The 20,891-nt window shown below is 36.4% G+C and overlaps 1 protein-coding gene across 1 annotated transcript in view; it reads right to left on the reverse strand.

Moving 5' to 3' along the window:
- EYS (eyes shut homolog) overlaps positions 1-20,891 on the reverse strand; it is a 722,813-nt gene that overhangs the window by 176,422 nt on the left and 525,500 nt on the right. The window contains exon 36 of the mRNA XM_063389422.1: positions 16,783-17,012. Within this exon, the coding sequence (XP_063245492.1) occupies positions 16,783-17,012 (230 nt within the window). The remainder of the gene's footprint in view (positions 1-16,782; positions 17,013-20,891) is intronic.

Here is a 20,891-nt window from a genome sequence, read left to right on the forward strand (position 1 = left end):
TTCTGTTACTACTTTCAACAATTTAGATGGCAATTTCATGTAAAGATAAATGACAAAAAAGTGCAATCACAGCTCAGAAATCTATTTTCTAGTCAAATTGCAAGTGACTTTTAGCGTTAGGTCTATGAGGGATCATGTTTTCATTCATTTAAGATACTTTCATGGGCTGGAAATGTTAAATTAAGTTCCTAGTAGTGACTGGGTCTTTAATAGGTTTAAATAATTATCCTTTAAATCAAAACTGCCAATAATTTTACTTTAAGAGAGGATGGGAGAAATTTGTTTGGCACAAATAATGAAGTTGGTAACAGCCAAACAATCTTTGACCAAATTTAACACCTAACTGCTCTATTTCAGTTTTAATAAGCTCTCTACAATGGAAGGTAACAAAGTGGAATTGGAAACCTACAGAGGTATCTCTATAAATAATGTGAAAATTATCCCTCATACTGCAGGTCCTATGGTTTTCTGATGGACACAAGTGAACCTGCTGGTGATGTTTGTAAAAGATTGTCTATTTATAGAGCTGCTTTATTTTGTGATTGGAGATTCAAGTGGAATAGCAGAATGCTCAGGAGGAGAGCTGAATTGATTTGAACTCTAGAAAACAATTTTGTTTGAATCCTGCATGACATCCATGTTTTAGGAACTAATCAGAGCCTAAATTTTTACACACCTAAAGCTGTGTCCAAGTCTTTAAAAGATATGTTGTCATATAGAGCCTTTGATTTTCCACTGATGGTATGTCTGCTAAAGTTTTCTACTATGGTTTTCTGCAGACCTGATGAGTGAGTCAAAGGAAACATGATCTGGTTTGGGGTGGTCAACTTCCAGGCAAATCCTCTCCTCATCTTCATGGAGAATATGGCATATAATAAAATTACTGTATTTATTTATATATGATCATAATCAGAGTCCTATGTGTATATATATGACAATATTGACAATAACGTATTTCTGGTATTCAGTAATTGGTACCAGCAATTGCATGGACATACAGAGGCCTGTCTGCATGATCTTATGCAGAAAAATACTGAGTAATTCACTTTCTATTCAAACTTGGCAGGGCATGAATCAGATCTGATCTACAAGGCATGATGCTGCACTAATACACACAGATGGTAGTAATTCTCCCAAATGTGTGAACTCCTATGCTAATAAAATCACATTGTTCATGATTTCTTCACACTGCTTCAAGACAAGTGATTTTTCAGATAAAGTCAGAGCATGACCATCTGTCACTGATCATAAGGACATGCATAGAATGGAGCAATCATGCAGCATCTGGTCAAAGTATGATTCAAAAGGCTAATAAGGAAACATAATATGGAATATGGTATGAAAAATTATCGTATCACAAACCAGACATATATTATAACAAGTTAAGCACCACTTATAGTATAAGACCTGGATTTTCTTTCATTCAATCTGTACCAAACCAGATAAAACCTGGACTTAGATTTTTCTCCAGAGAAAGCACATCAGGGCTTCTATAGGTTTCTTAACATGTTGAATATATGCTGTGTATCCAACTTTTAAGATGATGTTTTCTCGTGTCAGTCAATTACCAAGAAAGAATGCACCAAGATAAAGGTTTTTAAAAATTATTTGTGCAATTGATTCCATAGAAACTGGAAGAAAGTGCATATATGTAATTACTAGACAGTCGTATTTTCTATTAATAAGAAAAAGGACTTGTTACCAAGAATGGATTATGGATACTCAATATATATGGAGTGTTCTAATATAGGAAAATTTATACTTAAAAGCTGTTAAGTGCAAATGAATGCTAAAGTTACTTTTTCCCATTAATGTGTTAAATTTTAAAATCCTTGAGGAAAGAAATTTTCTTCTGGGAAAGTAAAGAAGCAAAAAAAAGTCACTGAAGACATACATGAGACTGTTCCAGAGAAACAAAACTAAAACCTTGTGTTCTGTGAAAATATATAATGAATCAGATCCTCTGTGGCTGTCTTAGATACTGGGCAGTGGATTTAAAACTGATGATCAGAGGCATCTGTATCCACAATCTAATGTTTCTATTGCCAAGCATTGTCTTAATGAGTGTGTCTGTGCTGTTAAGGATAGTTGGTTTGGACTACAAGAATACTGACTCCCACTGGGTCATCTGCTAATCCCTTGCAGAAAAAATGGATTTAGAATTAACCTTTGTGGAATATGATTGGTGGAATATGTTTGAGACCTGACAGATTACAGGACCTGCTAATTCACTGAGCTTCCTGCTCTTTATGATGTTGTATTAGCTTTCAAAGGCAGCTGTTCTGAATTATCAGACATCCCATGATTAGGAAAGGATGTGAATAAGGACCTCCTTGAGACAACCCTAGAAATTTTAAAAGCCATCTATATAACAAATGGACAAGTGAATTATCAATTAACAAACAGAATGGCATCATGATGATACCACAAAAAAACCCTCAAACGAACCAAACTATAAAAGAAAATACAGCAAGAATTGCAGTGAGGGAACAGAATTCCAAGGTCATAGAGTGAATCTGAGGCTAATTCAAGAATATAGGTGAACTTGATTTTTAGTGTCTTATGCTATTTAAAAATACAGTTTCTGTGTCATGCACTGAATTTTTCAGACTACGATAGAAAATAAGATACATCCATAACTGGAAAATCAGTTATTACAGAGCGTGCATTGATCTGCTTCTAATGTCCTGGCATACTCTGCCTAAACTGTTCATAGGGATAAGGTTTTGTCCTTTGAATTGACTTTAGGTTTACTTGGAGGTAGAGGCAAGGATGCTCTTTTCACTTCTTTATCTGATCATTCTTTCTTTCCTCAAATACACTGTGTTGACATAGAAACAGTTGCATTCTTTGATTTGTGACAGTTCATTTTACCTTTCTTTCAGTATATTTGGCTTTGTCATTTCTTCCCTTACACTGAACATTGTCAGTGCAAGTACCTCTTCCACTGTTAATATCAAACAATTGAACAGTTTGCTTCAGGAAACTAATTCTGCAATGCTACGGGATATCATTTATCTCCAAAAATTTATCTCTTTCAAGTCAAACTCTTTCTTGTATAATCCAATTTAGTGAGGGTATTTTTCTTTGCTACCTTTGATTCAGCTTTATAATCCACTATGTATAGCCAAAGAAAACTATTTTTGTGGTCTCTGATTCAGTTCATCTCAGAATATATGTACTCTTCCCCCTTAAATCCTTTCCCCCTTTCCTTTGTCCCTGTTGTAGCTCTGATGTGACTTGTGCAGAGCGTCAAGTTAAGCTGGGTAGTGGATTCTATTCTCTGCTGTATCATACGTGTGATGATCCAGTGGTCACAAAAACAAGGAAAATAAGCAACAAGCTCCTGCAGATTTCCAGAGGAGGGCTTATGGAACCCTCAGAACAACAAAAAGTACAGGCCATTGGTTTTATGGTCAAAGAGAGAATTAATAAAGAACAGAGATTAGTGCCAAATTATAACACAAGTATTTGGATATACTTTCTGAAATAACGTCTGATAGCAGTGACCACATTTTTATTCAAATTCTCCAATTATTTCCTAGCACTGTCTCTTTAGGTGCTGTATATTTTAAAAAAAATTCAACCCCAAATTTTCATGGAATTTTTCCCTTCCCCATTTTTCCTGTTAAGAAATTAATTTTGAAGATCCCAATGGCGGTTAATGAAATTGAATTCCTTGCTTGCTGTGATAGTATATTGGATTTTATAGGCCAATGCTTTGCATGATCCGACATCTCAGGGTTAGAAAAGGAAGTAAATAGGACCTCACCATACTACATAGTGAAGTATTGATTGGAAAACTCACTTTTTTTTTCCTACATGAGTTGTCTAAACCCATTCATTTTTTTAAAAAACAAAGAAAGAACTCCATAGTTCAGTCTTCATTCAGTGAGGATGGTAGGGAAACATTCAAGAACTTCTAAGAAAAAAGTCTAAGTAGGATTTGGACTAAATATTACTAGTTCTGAAATTGTACTCAGATTGACACCAAGAAATACAATCAAGACATAAATGAATTCAGGTTTTGTTTAGTAAGTATTATCCCATTTTCAAAGTTACTTTCATTCTCAATTATAGATAACCACAGAGAAAATAAATTATGTGTAGATAGCACATAAAAGCAAGAAGAATATTGAAGTAGTATTTGAAGTAAAAGCATTTTATTCACTAAGCATTCAGTAACACATTAGTAGAAAAGAACCACACTTTCACTTGTAGTCTCACCTACATCCCCTATTAAATGGGGTACACAGCAGTTCTGCTGACCTGACCTCCCCACCACAGGGGCCACTACAAGCACCTGTAGCCACAGCCACTCTGAACACCTTTATCACAGAGTGCATCTCCTGCCAACTCCTGCAAAATGAGCAGGGTACTTCAGAGGAATGCCAGTCCAGGTGGGTGCTGCATGGCTCAGACTGCCTCTGGGAGCAGAGTGGCTGCTGGCACACGGCATGCTCACATATGCTTTGCTGCATCTGTAAAATTAACTTGATTAACTTTTAACTAGTTAATTCCACTGGTCTGGACTGGAAATCAGAAATGTTTTCCACCTAGTTGGATTAGAAAAAGGATGACACAAGATTGTAACAGTGGCCACACACCAGGAAGAGGACTTCCACCTAAGTGGAAGAGTGTACAAAAGTAAGAGTGACTCTGCCCTAGTACCTGGACTACCCTGGACTACTGTGTCTGGTTCAGGGCTCCTCAGTACAAGAAAGACCAGGAGCTACTGAAAGGGTCCAGCAGAGGTCACAGAGGTGATTTGGGGTCTGGAGCATCTCTCTTACGAAGAGAGACTGCAAGAGCTGTGTCTGTTTAGTCCAGAGGAGAAAAGACCAAGAGGGGGTCCCATTAATGCATATAAATATCTCAAATGCAGGTGTCAGAAGGATGGTGCCAGGCTCTTTACAGTGGTGCCCAGTGACAGGATTAGAAGCAATGACCATAAACTGAAATACAGGAAGTTTCATCTCAACATGAGGAAGAACTTCTTTACTCTGACAGTGGCAGAGCACTGGAACAGGCTGCCCAGGGAAGTTGTGGAGTCTCCCTCTCTGGAGACATTCAAAACCCACGTGAGTATGTTCCTATGTCACCTGCTCTAGGTGACCCTGCTTTGGCAGGGAGGTTGGACTTGATGATCTCCAGAAGTTCCTTCAAACCCTAAAGATTCTGTAATTCTGTGACAAAGAAGTTGCCAAATAGAAGATGATAAAAATGTCTCTTCTTTTATACTGGGGTTCAAAAAAAAAAGGAGGTGCTGAGTAAGCTTCTTTTATTTCTGTTCACACTGCCCTGGGGTGGTTGGCAAGTGAAAAAGGACTGTAACAGCTACAACAAAAATGAGGGAGAATAAACAAACAAAAAATGGTGGCAGGAAAAGATACAAAACTATCATGAAGTTGAAATATACAGATTTTTGTGTTTTCTACAAATATACCAAATAGAATATAAATAGTTTATTGCTATCTGGGAGAACAAAGGGAGAAAACAAAAAAGATATAATATAGTATTAAGTGGTCTGCAACATAACACTAAGGAAGAAAAGAAGAAACAGCTTTGGTCAGGGTCAGTAAGAGCTGACATTTCTGGTTTCAACAAAGAATCTACTTTTAATGACATTTCCCAGTATTGTCATAGATGCTTTCGGCATTTTTTGCCCTCACTTTTTGTTATTTTAGTAGACAAATATTGATTTTAACTTTTTAAAAGACTCATGAATCAAATATTTAGGGAAAAGACATTTTATGTTTGGGGAGCACCTTTTAGATCAGAAAATAAAAATAGCCATGCTAAGAGCAAAAAATGGTGGCGTAGATAAATGAAGATATTTCCAGAACATATAAAAAACTTAATGTCATGGAGAGTGACTAAGCCTTATTGATTATTACAAGTAAGCTTCTTCACTACCAGCAGAGTCCTCTATGTTTTTGGCAAGTTGTTCATGTGAAAAATAAGCTACAGCAATATAATGGCAAAGTATTAATCTGCTGCTTCTGAAACTGTAACAATGCAGCAGGATTTCAAAGTGCTGCTACTGGAGCCAGAAGAAAGAATGAAGGATGTTATGGTTCTGGAAATACAAACATGATGTATTTTTCACAGGTAACAGAAAATGCAAACAGGTGCAGCTGTTGGTAAAGCTCCATTTGAAATCTCATTTTAGCAACAACAAAGTAGCAGGTATTCCCTGCACTGAGATAGGATGATTAACACTGCAAGGTGAAAGAGTTTGTGCAAATGTAAATAAAAAAGAGCAATTTCCTTCCTCAGAGAGTTCTGATATTTCATTAGCATTCCTGTGTCCAAGAATTTTTTCTTTATCCTTTTAAGAGAATTTCAGCTGGATGAAGTATAATGCTGATGACTACTTTTCTTTATAAGTGCTCCTTTTATTTTACTTTTCTACATTTGTATTTAAAAAATATTTTCATTGTTCAGCTGCCCTATCACACAACATCACAAATCTGTCCTGCCTGCTGTTAAGTGCACAGTAATAATTCCTTTAAATTGTTCCCTCCTCCTTAAAATGTTATCATCATTTTAGCATATCTAACTGGGACCAAAGGCTTAATAACCTTTCTAATGGGCCTAAAATCCTAAACAAAGCAAAACAAACAAACAAACAAAAACCAAACAAAAAACCAACCAACCAACCAAAAAAAATCCACTAGGATGACCCTTGGAACAGACACATTCTGAGCCAATACTGTGGATCAAAATGTTCAGTTCTGAAAACATTTATTATTAATGATACTTTTAAATCTTTTGCCTCCTCAGCATCTCTGGATAAATTTTAGACCCACAAGCATCAGTGGCTGGATTATTCATGGGAATGTTCAGGCTTTAAATCTGGGCTGACATTCTTTCCCTTATTCTCAATTGCACTCAGGCTGGTCTCTAGAAATGTCGAAAAATGGGAGACTGAGTCTAATCATTCAGAAATTAATTTCATGTTCTCAAGTCCTCTCTTGAGTCTCTCTGAATTCAACTTTAAAGGAAGAAATTTATGCAGTCTGCTGGATTTCAAAGAATAAAGAATGAAAGGTCCCTTCATACACAATTTTTTTTAATGCATGGAAATTCTTGATTTTCTGCACCTTTTCTCTACATTAATATTTTTATGAGTGATGTAAAATGCTTTTATATCAAGAGCAGAATTAATTTAATAGGGGTTTCTGTAAAACTCCTGTTTAAGTATCTCTAAACAGCGAGGGTTGTGTAGTGATTCTACAATGCTTTTAGCTAGACATTCATTGAAGTACACATGTATTTAGTAAGAACACTCCCACCTTATGAGGTTTTTTTCCTGTTATAACAACATCTCCATAATTTAAAGATCAGACAAACCTACAGTGATAAACCTTTTTAATTTTGCAACTGTGCTGCATAAAACCCAAAACTCAGTAGCATACTCCCTTTAATGTGTGAAAAGGCATGTGAAGATACAGGTGTACAACAGGAACTGGGCTTCTGCTGTCAGACTCTGAAAGAAACTTAAAAAGCTTGTGGCTGTACACACTGTACACATATTACTCATATAAATCTATAGTTTTCCATTTTGGTTGGTAGAATCTAACAGAGCTCTCATTTTTTTTTCTTCCCCTCTGAGTTTATTTTTAATATTTGCCTATTTTCTATAGTATTTGATATGCAAGTGGCTTTTATTATTTACTTATATTACAGTAGTGTTATATTTGTCTTGTATAGGGCAAAAAAAATCCATTAAAGAAAATTCTTGACAAAGGGAAAAACGAGTCACATAGGAAAATTGTTTCCATTTCATTTCATGGAAGTCATTGTTTGAAGTATGAATATACCAGAGGATCTGGTATATGTTGGGGCAGTGTCTCAATCCTTTTCTCTGTTTGATGATGTTTTCATTATTTTCAGTAATTCCACTAAAACATAGGGAGACTCTACATGCTGACAAGATTTGAACCTCTCCATGTTCTGCACAGAACTGATTTACACCCCTGTAGAATTTAAGTATATATCGTGCTCCTAGGAAATTCACCTTCTGACTCCTAGATTTCCTGGGTAACTAAAATGCTAAATAGCTAAAATGTTTTTGCTGCATAATTACTTGTCTATTTTATCACCACAAACTGTTACTACAAAAATATAAAGAAAGTACAATGGTGGAAAGAAAAACTAGCTTTTTATATTACATAAAAGAAGTGGCTTCCTCAGAAGGAGATGATTAGAAGCTTGAGGGGCCTCACAATGGTAACTTCCTAACACTTATAATATAAATTTTCCTCCTCTTTAAACACCAGCAGCTAAAGATTTTATGTAAATGCAGGCATCAGTTTTGCATGAAGATGCATGAAAACGGAAAGTTGCAGGCACTTTTAATTAGAAATAATGCGGTGTTTCATGCTTGAGTCAGAAATTCACACTTAGGCTAGGAAACAGCAAAGCCATTTTCTCTTGATCCAGATTATGTAAGTGGCCAGCATCCTTCCAAAATGGCCACTGGCCCTGGGAGGTGACATGAAAGGGTTGGCCAGGTGACATGGTCCTGAGCAGGACACTTTACTCACATCCCTAGAGAATCCTGATGTTCACTCTCTCAGCCAGCTGAAAGTTCCAGAGAGTGGTCTGGGAGCAGACCCACAGTGTCACACCTTGTACGAAGGAATGAAAAAACTGTCTGTTTTTCATCACAGCATTCTTGAAATCAAAATATCAAGGTAGTAAAACATACTGTTATCCTACCTCAGTACCACAGATGATTTCCAACTATTAGATTAACTGTGCTGTAAAAGCACACACTGTTTTCTATGTCTCTTTCTTACAGGTTACATGATAAAGCTCAAAGCCATTGTTTAATACCTCACCTGCTTTATTACATGATATCTCCTGGGGAAGAACTCAAACGAGTCAAGCTTGGAAAACAAGCATTGCCATGCTGCCAGGGGAGACACAGCATTTCAGCAGATGACTCGATTACTGGGAAGTTAGCACAACAGAACAAATGGCAGCAATTCAGGAATTACTGAAAGAAGGTTTTCTGAGAAAATGCCATAAGTGGAGAAGTAAGGGAAGAAAAAAGCAAGTATTTGCCACTTACACAAAAATTATTCCCTTCAAACGAAAACTTACTCAAAGGACTGGGACATTGCAGCCTAATATGCTGCCAGCTTCGGAAAGAATCAACTTCAAACCAATGTTTTCAAGTGGAAAATGAAGGGGAGAAAGCTTGTTCCCTGCAAATTGTAAACTCACCATTATTTCATTTTTCTGCTATCTGTTCTTGCCCAGAATGGAGTTTCTTATCAAATTGTTACAATTCTCCTAAAAATGTTATGACAAGAAAACATTCATCCACATTAAAGAAATAGTGATTCAAAAGACAAATGCTAGAAATGGCAAAATTTCACCGGTCTGGTCTATGTGATGAGGAGACAAAGGTTTTACTACTGCTTCAACTGTTTTTTCCAGAAATGCTCATTCATGCAAATCCTTAACGCAATATGCTACAGCTATCTCATTTTAATAAAATCCAAATAAAAATTAAACAACCTTAAACAACATTTAAAACCAATTCTTATTTTAAATGGCCCATGCCTAGGTGTGAATAAAAGACAGATGATGTACTAGCAAACTGACAACTCTCTAAAAATTTTCCATCATTATTATCTTTTTTAATCATAATCTCTCAAAGCAGCTTAGGCCCAACAGGCTCCATAATCTATTTTAGAGAACAGACTCATAAAATATATATCACACTTCTGTTAAATAAGAGAATCCTATCTCTACAGTATAGTGTATAGCTCTATATTATATGCTATAGCAGTAGATCCTACAGCTGTTCTGGAGCTCATTGGTTGTGGGTAGATGGCAGCTGCAATCATAAATAACTTTAGAGACACTAGGACAGCAGTTTTTAAGAGTTTGTTCATGCTTTGAAGAGCTCTTGCCACATCTCAACAAACTCTTTCTCCTTATCCTCCCCACAGGTATAGTTAAGGTGTCTCTTAAACTTTCGTTTAATCACATATTTAGTCTTAACAATCATAGAAAACTGACACATCCTTTTACAGTTTCATTAAGACCTCTGAAGGGATTTGAGATGTAGGCTGGTTTTAAGTAATAAGCTTATAAGCATGACCAAACAAGAAACAGAATGGAGGGATCCTAATTCAGGGTCTGATGTAGTAGAATACCTGCATCGTGAACATAAATCCCATGAATCACAGAGGTTCTTTACACGCTTAAAATTAAATACATGTAAAGCTTACATGCTTCACTGAATCTGTTACATAATATCTAAACTAGATGAAAAGGAAATCTAAAATTGTATGAAAGCTCATACTGACACTTCTTTCTGAAGTGGCAAAATTCTATAAAAATGTCCAGGAGAGCATAAGGAGGATTAGTCTAAAATAGCTTCACCTCTTCCTTGTGAACTCAGTTTCTTTCCCCTCAAAATCCTGTTTTCCTTTGATTTCAAAAACACTCCAGCATGTTAACCCACGTTGAAAATAAACTGATAGAAAAAGATGCCATTGGATTGGAGATATTTTAGACACCTTGAAAAAGTCTCCATAATTTTGTGAACTAGGAAGGAAAAAAGCAAGAGCCATATGCTGAGTACAGGTGACTGTGAAGCTAATGTGATTACTCACAGGCACAGGGTATTACAATGTGTTAACAATTTACACTTCACAAGGTTTACATTGTCTGATATCAAAGTGCAAAATTATGTCTTCAAGTGAAAGTGCAGAGAAGATTAATTTATATAATTCCCTTTTGCATTGCTCACCCAAATAATAACTCTGCTGAATTATATTGAATGGAACAAACTGTGGGAATGGCTAGCTATTTCCTGTGAAAATTGCTACAATCTCGACTACTGTATCAAATCTAGCATATGAAGTTAACTACTGGCTAAATCCTTTATTATTCTTAACTAGCCTACTGTGATCTTAATTTTCAACCTCAACCCCCAAAAAACCCCTAAAAATTAAGACGGAAAAACTTGCTACATTTTTTCAAATCTAGTCCAAAAACTAGAGTTCATTTGAAAGTTTTACATTCACAAATACAAACTGTGGGACATCAATAGGTATCTCACGAGTCTAGACATAAGCTGAGGTTAATGACATCAAATGAATGACTGCTGGAATTTATAGATATCTCCAGACACATTTCTTTTTCCTGCTCACAGCCTTACAAGGTATGAATCATTTTGAAGGAGGACAAAATGAGAGAAAGAACCCTTGAACCCTGGAAAAACATAGGTTTTGGGGTAACCACATCTCATTTTTTCTTTCTAGGTACCTCAAACTGAAACCTGAATGTGGAGGTGAAAGTGCAATTGTTTTTCCTTAACCTCTTTATATAATTTTCACTGGCTCACTTTTCTCTTTGATGGAAAATGTCAGACTTGTTTTAAATCATACATACACTGTATAAATGTTATTGAGGACATAAATAGTTCTGCTGGAGACATGAGATTGTTCTAATTATGACTGAAATAACAGAAATTGGACCAAATAGATTTTTTTCAAAGCCAAAGACATAAAGGCAAAACTCCCCAGACTAGTCTGAGATAAATTATGGTAGCCAATGATGCAAGTTAGAAATGTTAAGTTAGGAACAACATCTAGAAAAGAAACTTCTAATGTTCAGGGTGATATTATCCAGTATTTCTCAACAAATCAGGAATTCAACAAGTGTATCCTGGGGAACAAATGTAGCAAAGTCTTTAGTGTGACTGTTTCAGCCTAAATTCCTGCAACAGACTTACATTTTAGTGCTATTTTTGCAGCTTTGTCAGAGGAGTTGACCTTTAAGTAATGTACAGAATATACACAGGCAACATATCAAATTAAACAGATTTCCTGGTTTTAACACATGACATTTAAATACTCTTTTTTATTGAACAATTTATAAAACTTTTACGGAATACTAAAATTTTTGGAGAATTTAAAAATGTTAATCTTATAATTAACAGTCAAGGATATACTATCTTCACACATGCAAGACACTGATATTCCAAACCTATTGCTATGAACTTTCCAGTAATGCACCACCATCTGCTTTCATGCTAAAGTAGAATCAATTTTTTCCACTCATTAGGGAATTTCACAATGAATCAGATAACACAGCTTACCTAATAAAGAAAGAATTATACATTTAATGTTAAAGCCATAAAGCTTATTTATACAGAAAGGAAAAGAAAAATGGGTAGCATAGAGTGCACTACCTACCCTTTATAGTCTTCCCTATCTATAAAATCCTCCCTTCCTATTGAATGATAGCAGTCATGTGGCACTCATCACTGAGAAATGAAGATTAATTTACATGACAAACATAACTTCTATGATGCATTCTAATACAGGTTTAAAATACATCAGGTGTGGTGGTCTGTAAACCTTCCACAGAGAACAATTCACCACCCTGAAAAGTGCACAGCATCCAGATTACCCCGGTTAGCAGTGACTCCCCTTTGGGAAGTCCCCCTGCGAGATTTTCTTAGAGTCAGGGTGAGCAAAATTGCTTCAAACCATGTGCAGTCCCTAAGCTGCCTCAGTTTCCAGAAACTCTCCTTTGAGAAGTCCCTTTGCAAGTTTTCCTTGGTTTGAGGTGAGGAAAAAAACCCCACAAACACCTTAAACCCATGAGCTTTGCAGTTCTATGTTAATATTTCAGACCCTATTGGTTAGGCTCTGTGTTCCTGGTTTTTACCCCTCCTGATTGGTTCTTTTTGGATCCTTCCCCTGATTGGCCCCTTTCCCAATTCCTTTCCCTGTTGGCCAAGTTGTGAAACCCCTCCCCAGCTATCCTTGATAATGCCTCTCCCCTGGGATAATTTGGCTCTTTTCCCCTCTGGAACTCATGGAATAAGGAAGCTCTCCTGGAGATCAGAAAGGCCCCGTCTCGCTGCTTTTACTCCTGCCTCACCCAGGGTGGCCAACGCGGCTCTGCTGCTCAGACAGCCACACAAAGAGCAAAGCACTCTGCACAAGAGGGTGCACGAAGAAAGAGCAAATCACTTTCTGCCTGAGAGTGCCTGTGCCTCCATCGATCTAGGTGTCTTTTTAAAGGCGATTCTAGCAAGGAGGGTCGTGGCATCTTCACCACTGGACCAGAGCGTGACAATCTTGTACTAACGTCTAATTTCCAATTAACTTTGGTAATTTGTAGTTTAAAAAAATAGAAATATGGAAATACTGAAGGCAGTATTAAAGGGAACAGAGGCTTCAGGTTGTTGCCCTTCCATGCTTTATACGAAATCCTCACTTTGTCCCTTTGGCATAAAATCAGTGTTGATAATTTCAGTTTGAATTGGGAAATACACTGATTTGTATGCATACTTTTTGATTTCCTTAGAAAAATTGAGATAGACTTCAATTTTCCAAAACTGTCATGTAGAGATATTTAAGAGGTACCTGTTTAGAATAAGTACACTGGATATTTAGATAAACTGCCTTGGCCTAATATATCCATAAGGGCAATTATAACTTGAATGTATTTTTGTAAGCGCAGAACAACCTGCTGGAGCTTACTAGTCAAGGAACAATTGAATAAAAACAAGAAATTACCCTTAATAACACTCATCAAGTTAAAACAGATAACTGAAAATGACGTTTGCTTGCTTTCACTCTAGGAGGTATTCTTATAAACTGTAGAAAAATAGTTACTAACAAACTAAGTGTATCTTACCCTAGCTATCAAATCAACAAATTCACCCATGCTAGTGAAGCCAAGAATATCCACAGAGGGTTTGTATGTAAAATCCTGTGTACCCCATGGGGACTGTTAATATGCCAGGTAAGTGTATCATGAGTTTCTTGCTGAAATTAAGTTAATGGTAGGTACAAGGCAGATCAAAAGGATGATTAATGAAAATATATCACTGAAATGTACATATTTAATACAGCATGTTAATAATAACAGCTTATTTAAATAACAGCATGTTTAAAACAGATCACAGCTATCTTTAAAGAGTGAAGAGAAAATTTCCTTGACTGTAACACAGTTTCTGTATTGCATGCACGAAAATTGACTTTCTCCACTGGGAGGTCTATGGTAAATAATTATAAAATTATTGCAGATGTTCTCATCTCCTGTGATTATGAGCTCTTTCTATGTTTCTTGAAGAACAGGTCTCTGATTACCAAAGGTTTATAATCATAGTTCAGTTGGGCAAATTCTGTTTTCGTTAGACTAAATTATCAAGCTCATTGAAAATTTAGGATTAAATAAAATCACTCTATACTACAGTTACTTTTCAGCTACTAAATACAGGATCCACCAAGTCATACTCTGATCTATATAAAGATGCAGTGTGACAGCATGAGCTCTGGGATGTAGCTGCCCCAGTGAGCTCCCAGCCAATGAACATGTCAGATATGGCAGCCCTGGCTGACCCAGGAGCACTAGCAAAAAGGAGGAGGCTGTTCCCTGTATTGAACAAGGGGTTTTAGAGGGTAAAAGCAGAGCTCTGTGAACAGAGAACTGAATTCATCTTCTCCACACAAAAAAGAAAAAGAAATGTTATTCTTCCAGTACTAGGATCACAACCTAGGCAGAAATACTAATCACTGTTAATATCTCAACATCAGGTAAGCTGCAGGAAAGTAAAAGGCACCTCTTCCACTTTCAGAAAAAAAAAGTAGATTTCTTGTCAAAACTGGATGTTTGACCATTAAAAGGATGATATGGTTATACAGCTGAGGTTATGTTCTCCAAAGGAGCTACTTGTTTCAGGATTTCTTTAAAGTTTCTATTCTGTTTTATTGAATGGAATGGTTGCTGTTGTGCCTTATGTAGAGTCAGTCCTAACCATCAGAGATTTGGTTACAACTGCAATTTAGTGCAAGGGTCCTCTGCTTTTAATTTGCTCTTGGGGTAGTTATAATTCAGTTATATTTTCACACATGATTTTTGAAACAAAATAACAGAAAGAGAGAAGGGGTCCCCTCCATTTACACAACTAAGATAAACTTCCTTGGAAGCCAAATTTTCTTGGAAGTGTAGTTGGTGGTTAACTCTTTCCAGTGTATGAACACTGCTGACCTGCACGGGTTAAGCTTCAAAGGAGAAAATGGTTTACAAGGCTGCATTTTTCAATAAGCAACATAAAAATAGTTTTTTCAGTCAGTGAAACAGAAGGTACTTTCCCCAAAGTCTGTGGCACATGGAAGTACTCAGTCCAGATAATATCATTCAAACACAGATTATGTCAGTAATTATTAAAAACACCAAACCATAGAAGATCCCTGGAGACCGACAGATCAGCTGGAAGGTCAGAAGAAAGCAGCAATCAGACACTGGTGGAAGGAACCAGTGAAGTCCCACAGAGCAGTTATGGACACATACTGATATGGCCTATTACCACAGGATGTCTGTCAAACTCCTGCTTAAACTGAACATTGCTTACTCCTGGCATAACCCTTGCAAAAAGCCAAAACCTGCTCTCATCCAAAATCCCACAGATGATGCTGTTAAAAAGGGATGCCAACTGCATTCTTTGGAACACAGAAGGAAATTCTGGCACATAAAATGTATGCAAATAAATAAAAAAAAACTTTATTGAAGTGTTGAAAACATTGAAGCACTAACTAAATATTTTATGTTTTATGGAAACACACTTTTTTAGTTTTTCTATTTCATGTTGCAGTTTCCACAGCTGCACTGTATTGCAAGAAAGTGCAAAGAGTATGCCCAGATACCAAATATGTAAAAAATACTCATGAGATTCAATTTTAACACTGACAACTTACAAATATATGATTTATTATAAACTTGAAAAGGCTACATGGTGAAATATTCTCTGATATCTAAGCAACACATGATTTTTTTTGAGCTGATAGTCAGTGATTGCTCTCACATATAGTGAGTGCAATGACCTATTTTTAGACAGTAACACAAGGTGATGCTAGCTCAGATACACCAGCAGTCTGGCAAGAGCATTCTTAACTCTAGTTGCTTTTACTTAATACTATGGGAAGGTCATTAGAGGATGATACAGTTATATAATCATATTCTAGAGATTTTTTGGTTCTTTTCCTGCACAACACTAATGCCTTTTAGTGCAATGAGAATTATCTACTGCAATTCATAGCCCACAGTACTCTAAAATCTAAAATAGTTTTTGAAGCCAGCTATGAAATTTACTCTAAAAAAGAACTTTCTGAAAAGCAATAATGAAAAGCAATTAAAATTACAAAACAGAAATATTGATCGGTCTGCCTTGTAGCCTTGATTCATTTTACAAAGAAACCAAAATTACTAAAAGAATTATTTTTTTATTCAAATTCTAATTAAAATATGTTCATTTGATTGATCTGTGCTTTATGAGCTACAGTAGCAGAAATAGAAATGAGGTTTTTCACAGAGTAAAAAAAAAAGCCTTTTTCAACAAAGGATCTGACACAGTGATGGAAAAGCCTAGTCTGTAGAAATGGAAAACATAATCTTTTGAGGAAGTCAACTTTCTCTTGTCCCAGAAATAATACACTGAAAAACATACATTAAAACTACACAATTTTGCACAAATAATGTAATTTTTTTTTCATTAACTCAAATTGCAACTCTTAGGAGTGTGCCTGACTTATATCACCTAATTTGCACTGGAAATAAGTATTATTCGATTTACCTCAATGAATTTGCTCCTCAGTTAACCAAAAGTAACTGGGATGAAAAGCAGAGAAATATGACAATCAATAAATACCTCTTCCCCCTTTTCATCTCCAAATCAGAATAAGGCTTTCATTTAATAACTAAAAAAAATTAGAAAAAAAAATTAATCACAATTACCTTTTTCACAGAATCGACCAGTGAAGTGTAGTGGGCAGTCACACTGGAACGAGGTGGCCCCAGTGGGCAGAGAGAGAGGATGACAAGTCCCTCCATTGTGGCACAGTCCCTCCTGGCACACGGATGGCAATGCAGGGGAACTCTCAGAGGGCACACCAGGGCCAGGCAAGTGAGGCACATCAGGAGAAATCACAGGGAATGCTGTTGATAGATGTGTGGGTACAGAGATTCTGAAAGGAGACAGAGAACAGATCAAAACAAAAAAACCCCATGAGATTTAATTTTATTAAGCTTCAATTGATATTACTTTGTAGGGTTTTTTTTTTTTAATAGAAATTCAGGCTATACTTAAGAAAATATGAATACATAAGGAATTCCCAAATCAAGTCCCCTTCCAGAAAACTCTCAAGAACACAATGAAGGTATTTTTTCCTGTGAGGGAGCAAGGAATAATCTTCATGCAAGTAGCACAGTTTTTATGTGCTCTCATAATTCATTTTTGGTGGATATCAACAATGATTGATAAATAAATACAGGCTTAATTTATTAAATAACTCATTGCTTGAAGTTACCAAAATTTTTAAGGCAATTCTATAAGAGACTTCCATACAAGTAGATTGAGCATGCCTAGCAGAAGCGAAGAAGCTCTAGTACAGAAACACGGTATCTTTTAACTCACAGAAATATTGGGGAGAAAAGGGGAAAGGTGAAGAAAAAGATAGACGTTTTTGGTTTAATATCACCTGTTTGTCGACTCTGTTTATTACATCTTTTTGTTTCTACCAGAGAGCCAAACTTGTGACTCACTAAAACTGTGTAAATGTAAGGCTTCCAATTTACCAAGAACAACTCATATATAGCACACAATTGTACTATGGTGAGGAAAAGCAAAAAGTATCGAGAGTCCCAAGAATATTCAAGACTATTTAATAAGCTTATTATCAATTAAAAAATAAGTTCTCACTGAATTTTACATAAGAGATAGAGATACTTCTTTCATTTTCTGAAGTCCAAGAGACACCGATTTCTTTTCCCAGAAAGCAATTTCTAATTCTGAATTCTAATGTGAAAATGAAAATCTAAATATCTTACTATTTATACCTCCTTGGTAATTTAAAACTTTGTGAATATTTCTCTTTCTCTTATGCTTTAATGTTGTGCCAAAAAAAAAAAAATCAAAAAAAAAAAAAAAATCAGAGATCTAGACCACCACTCGTATTAATACAGGGTGAGAGTGGGACTGTTTGGCCAGGAGAAGAGATTTTCGGGAGACCTAATTACAGCCTTCCAGTACCTGAAAGGGCCTGAAGGAAAGTTGGAGAGGGATTTCCTATGGGAGCATGTTGTGACAGAACAAGGAGGAGTGGCTTTAAGATGAAGGAGGGCTGGTTTATGTTAAATATTAGGGGAAAATTCCTTACTGTGAGGCATTGAATTAGGTTGCCCTGAGAAGCTGTGTGTGCCCCATCCCTAGAAGTGTTCAAGACCAGGCTGGATGGGGCTCTGAGCAACCTGGTCAGGTGAATGGTGTCCAAGCCCATGGCAGTGAGGTTGGAATTAGATAATCTTTAAGACCTCTTCCAACCCAAATTTATGATTCTATAAAAGGGAGATGAGGTTGAACTGAAATATCACTAACATTTTGGGTGAAACAGAGCATAGAAATTAAGTGCTTAATCAGTGGTTTATAGGCACCACAAGTAGCAATAGACAGTAGTTTTTGGCAATGTGTTAAAAAATCAACAGTCAAATTCCTACTTATTTTGGTGAAAATGATGGCATACAGGTGCTTTACAAAAACAAAAATTAAAAGAAGCCCATATACTGGTCCCAGCTGTGGCCTTCCCTTTCTCTTTGTCAGCTGCTCTTCTATCAGCTCAAACCCCTGCTTCACCATATTTTAGAGTTGGGAATATGTAGTAAAAAGAAGCATTGGAAAGTGGTGATGCACCAGTAGATTGCAACTGCAGAAACAAGATAGGTGGGGACACATTCAGTGTGACATTACCTTCACCACTTCATGCATCTGTCTAGTTTCTTCTTAAGTCTAGCTTTCAAATTTTTACATAACCTATTTACCTGAAAGCTGATTTTAATAATTTACTTTTTTTTGAATCCATATTTTAGAAAGTTCTAACAAACTTCACAATATTCTGAAAAAAACTCCACTGAACATAACACATCCCAGGTAGGTAAGTTGTCTGTTAATATCAGTATTAATAATCTGCTTGTCTAAATTATCAATACAGCAAAAAAAGGATACATGCCCAGAGGCAATTAGGAAAGAAATGGAGGTGGACAGAGGAAGCAGACAAATAATTCAGGCCAAAGTAAATATCTAACAGGAACAAAAGAAAGGAAAATTAACTGAGAAAGGAGTGGAGCCTGGGAAAGACCAAAAGGGTACACAGGGCTTATGTGCCAGTAAAGAGAAGATGTGCAGAGCCGTAATAGTAAGGAAAATATTAGAATGGGATACTTAAGCAAGGATACAGTATGCATCCAAAACACAAAATAGCCAAAACACACACACTGTGGTGCTTAGCAATGAGGATTTCAAAGCAGCCAAAAAAACAGGCAGTCATCAAGGTGGCTGGAAATAAATACTTGCAATATATTTGAGGCTGAGGACTTGTTAATAAAGGGCTTGAAACTTTAAGAAAATAAGTGACTTACTGTTTATTTCCATTTAGATGAATTCAATAACAATATTTTCATTTATATAAATACAATGAAAACAATGTAATTGCTGGATTGATAACAGTACCTTTCTCCTAAAAGAAAAAAATCCTCACATGAACTTCATGTAGGCTATTCCATTCAGAGCAGCATTAAGGGTGCATTAACGTGTTCTACCAACAAGCACAGCAAATAGAAAATGCTTAGTCACCTGCTGGGATTACCACCTTTGATTAAAAGTAAATAAACCAAAAATCTCAATTTTGTCCCCAAACATAACTTAAATGTTGTAGAAACTCTGAACTAATAGTATGTTTACATAAGGATTTAGACATTTACAGGAGAAATTTATTGGGAGCAATTACTGGTATTTGTTGATTTTTCTGTTACTCCCGAAAAAAGTCAACAAAAACGACATAAAACTGGGGAATTAACACACTATAAACTAGGCTCTTACTACTAGCTGTTAGAGAGACCATTTTTCTAACGACAGGTAATCCTATGTGACCATTGCAAAATTTACTCCTCTGAAACTGGCCACAGCTGCTGTCAGGGGTAAAATGCTGAACAAGAGGGAGAGCTGCCTGACTGGCAGGTTCATTCTTGTCTCTACTGAAAGCACTGGTTTCCAGCTGTGGAAGTTTCACATCCCCTTTCTGATGAGAAGCTACTGTTCACTCTAAAATAGAATCACAGCAGTGTGCTCTAAATGAAATTTTATGAGTGCAAGTAATGCAGCCTTGCTTCATTTTTTGGTTGACATTCTAATCTGCAGAAAAGAAAGAAAGAAAAGCTACTTGGTAGGCTGATTTCTCCCCGGTTCACTTGCTAATTTTTCACAGGATGTCAGCCTTTGCAGTGTTGTTCTGGATGTTTTGCTTCTAGATGGTGCCTGGCTGTTTTCATGCCAGCACTGCTTCCAGGCAGCCTGCAGCTCCCTGCCTTACCACAAAAGTGGAGGAGAGTTTGCTGGGGCTGGTTAGCGGGGCAAACATCTGCAGCTGTGCTCACAAGCCGTTCAGGATGCTGCTGTGAATAAGCAATGACCTCAATGAATTTTAACTAAAACATGATTTGAACAAAGAGCTGGGAAGCATTTAAAGTAAAATAGTAATTGAGGTGTTAAAAGTTTTGACAAAGTGTAACAAAAATATATCAAGAAAAACTTGATTCACTGGTACTCCACAACCAGGCCACAATTTTATATTTGCTTCTCGATTTCCCAGCCTGTTACTGCCTCTCAGGTCAATAATGCACACAAAGATCTTCTAACTTGCTGCAAGCATCAACACGTTTTTAATCTTAAAATGAGCTCAAAAAGTCGAGTTTTAAAGGCCTGTAAGCTTGTGTTTCATAGCTGAGTGCATGTAAACTTGAAATTCTTGTCTAAACATAGACGTTAGTGCAATTTGAAGTCTTGTTTATTTTAT

The sequence above is a fragment of the Prinia subflava genome, chromosome 2 (assembly GCF_021018805.1).
Source record: "Prinia subflava isolate CZ2003 ecotype Zambia chromosome 2, Cam_Psub_1.2, whole genome shotgun sequence".
NCBI classification, from domain to species: domain Eukaryota; kingdom Metazoa; phylum Chordata; class Aves; order Passeriformes; family Cisticolidae; genus Prinia; species Prinia subflava.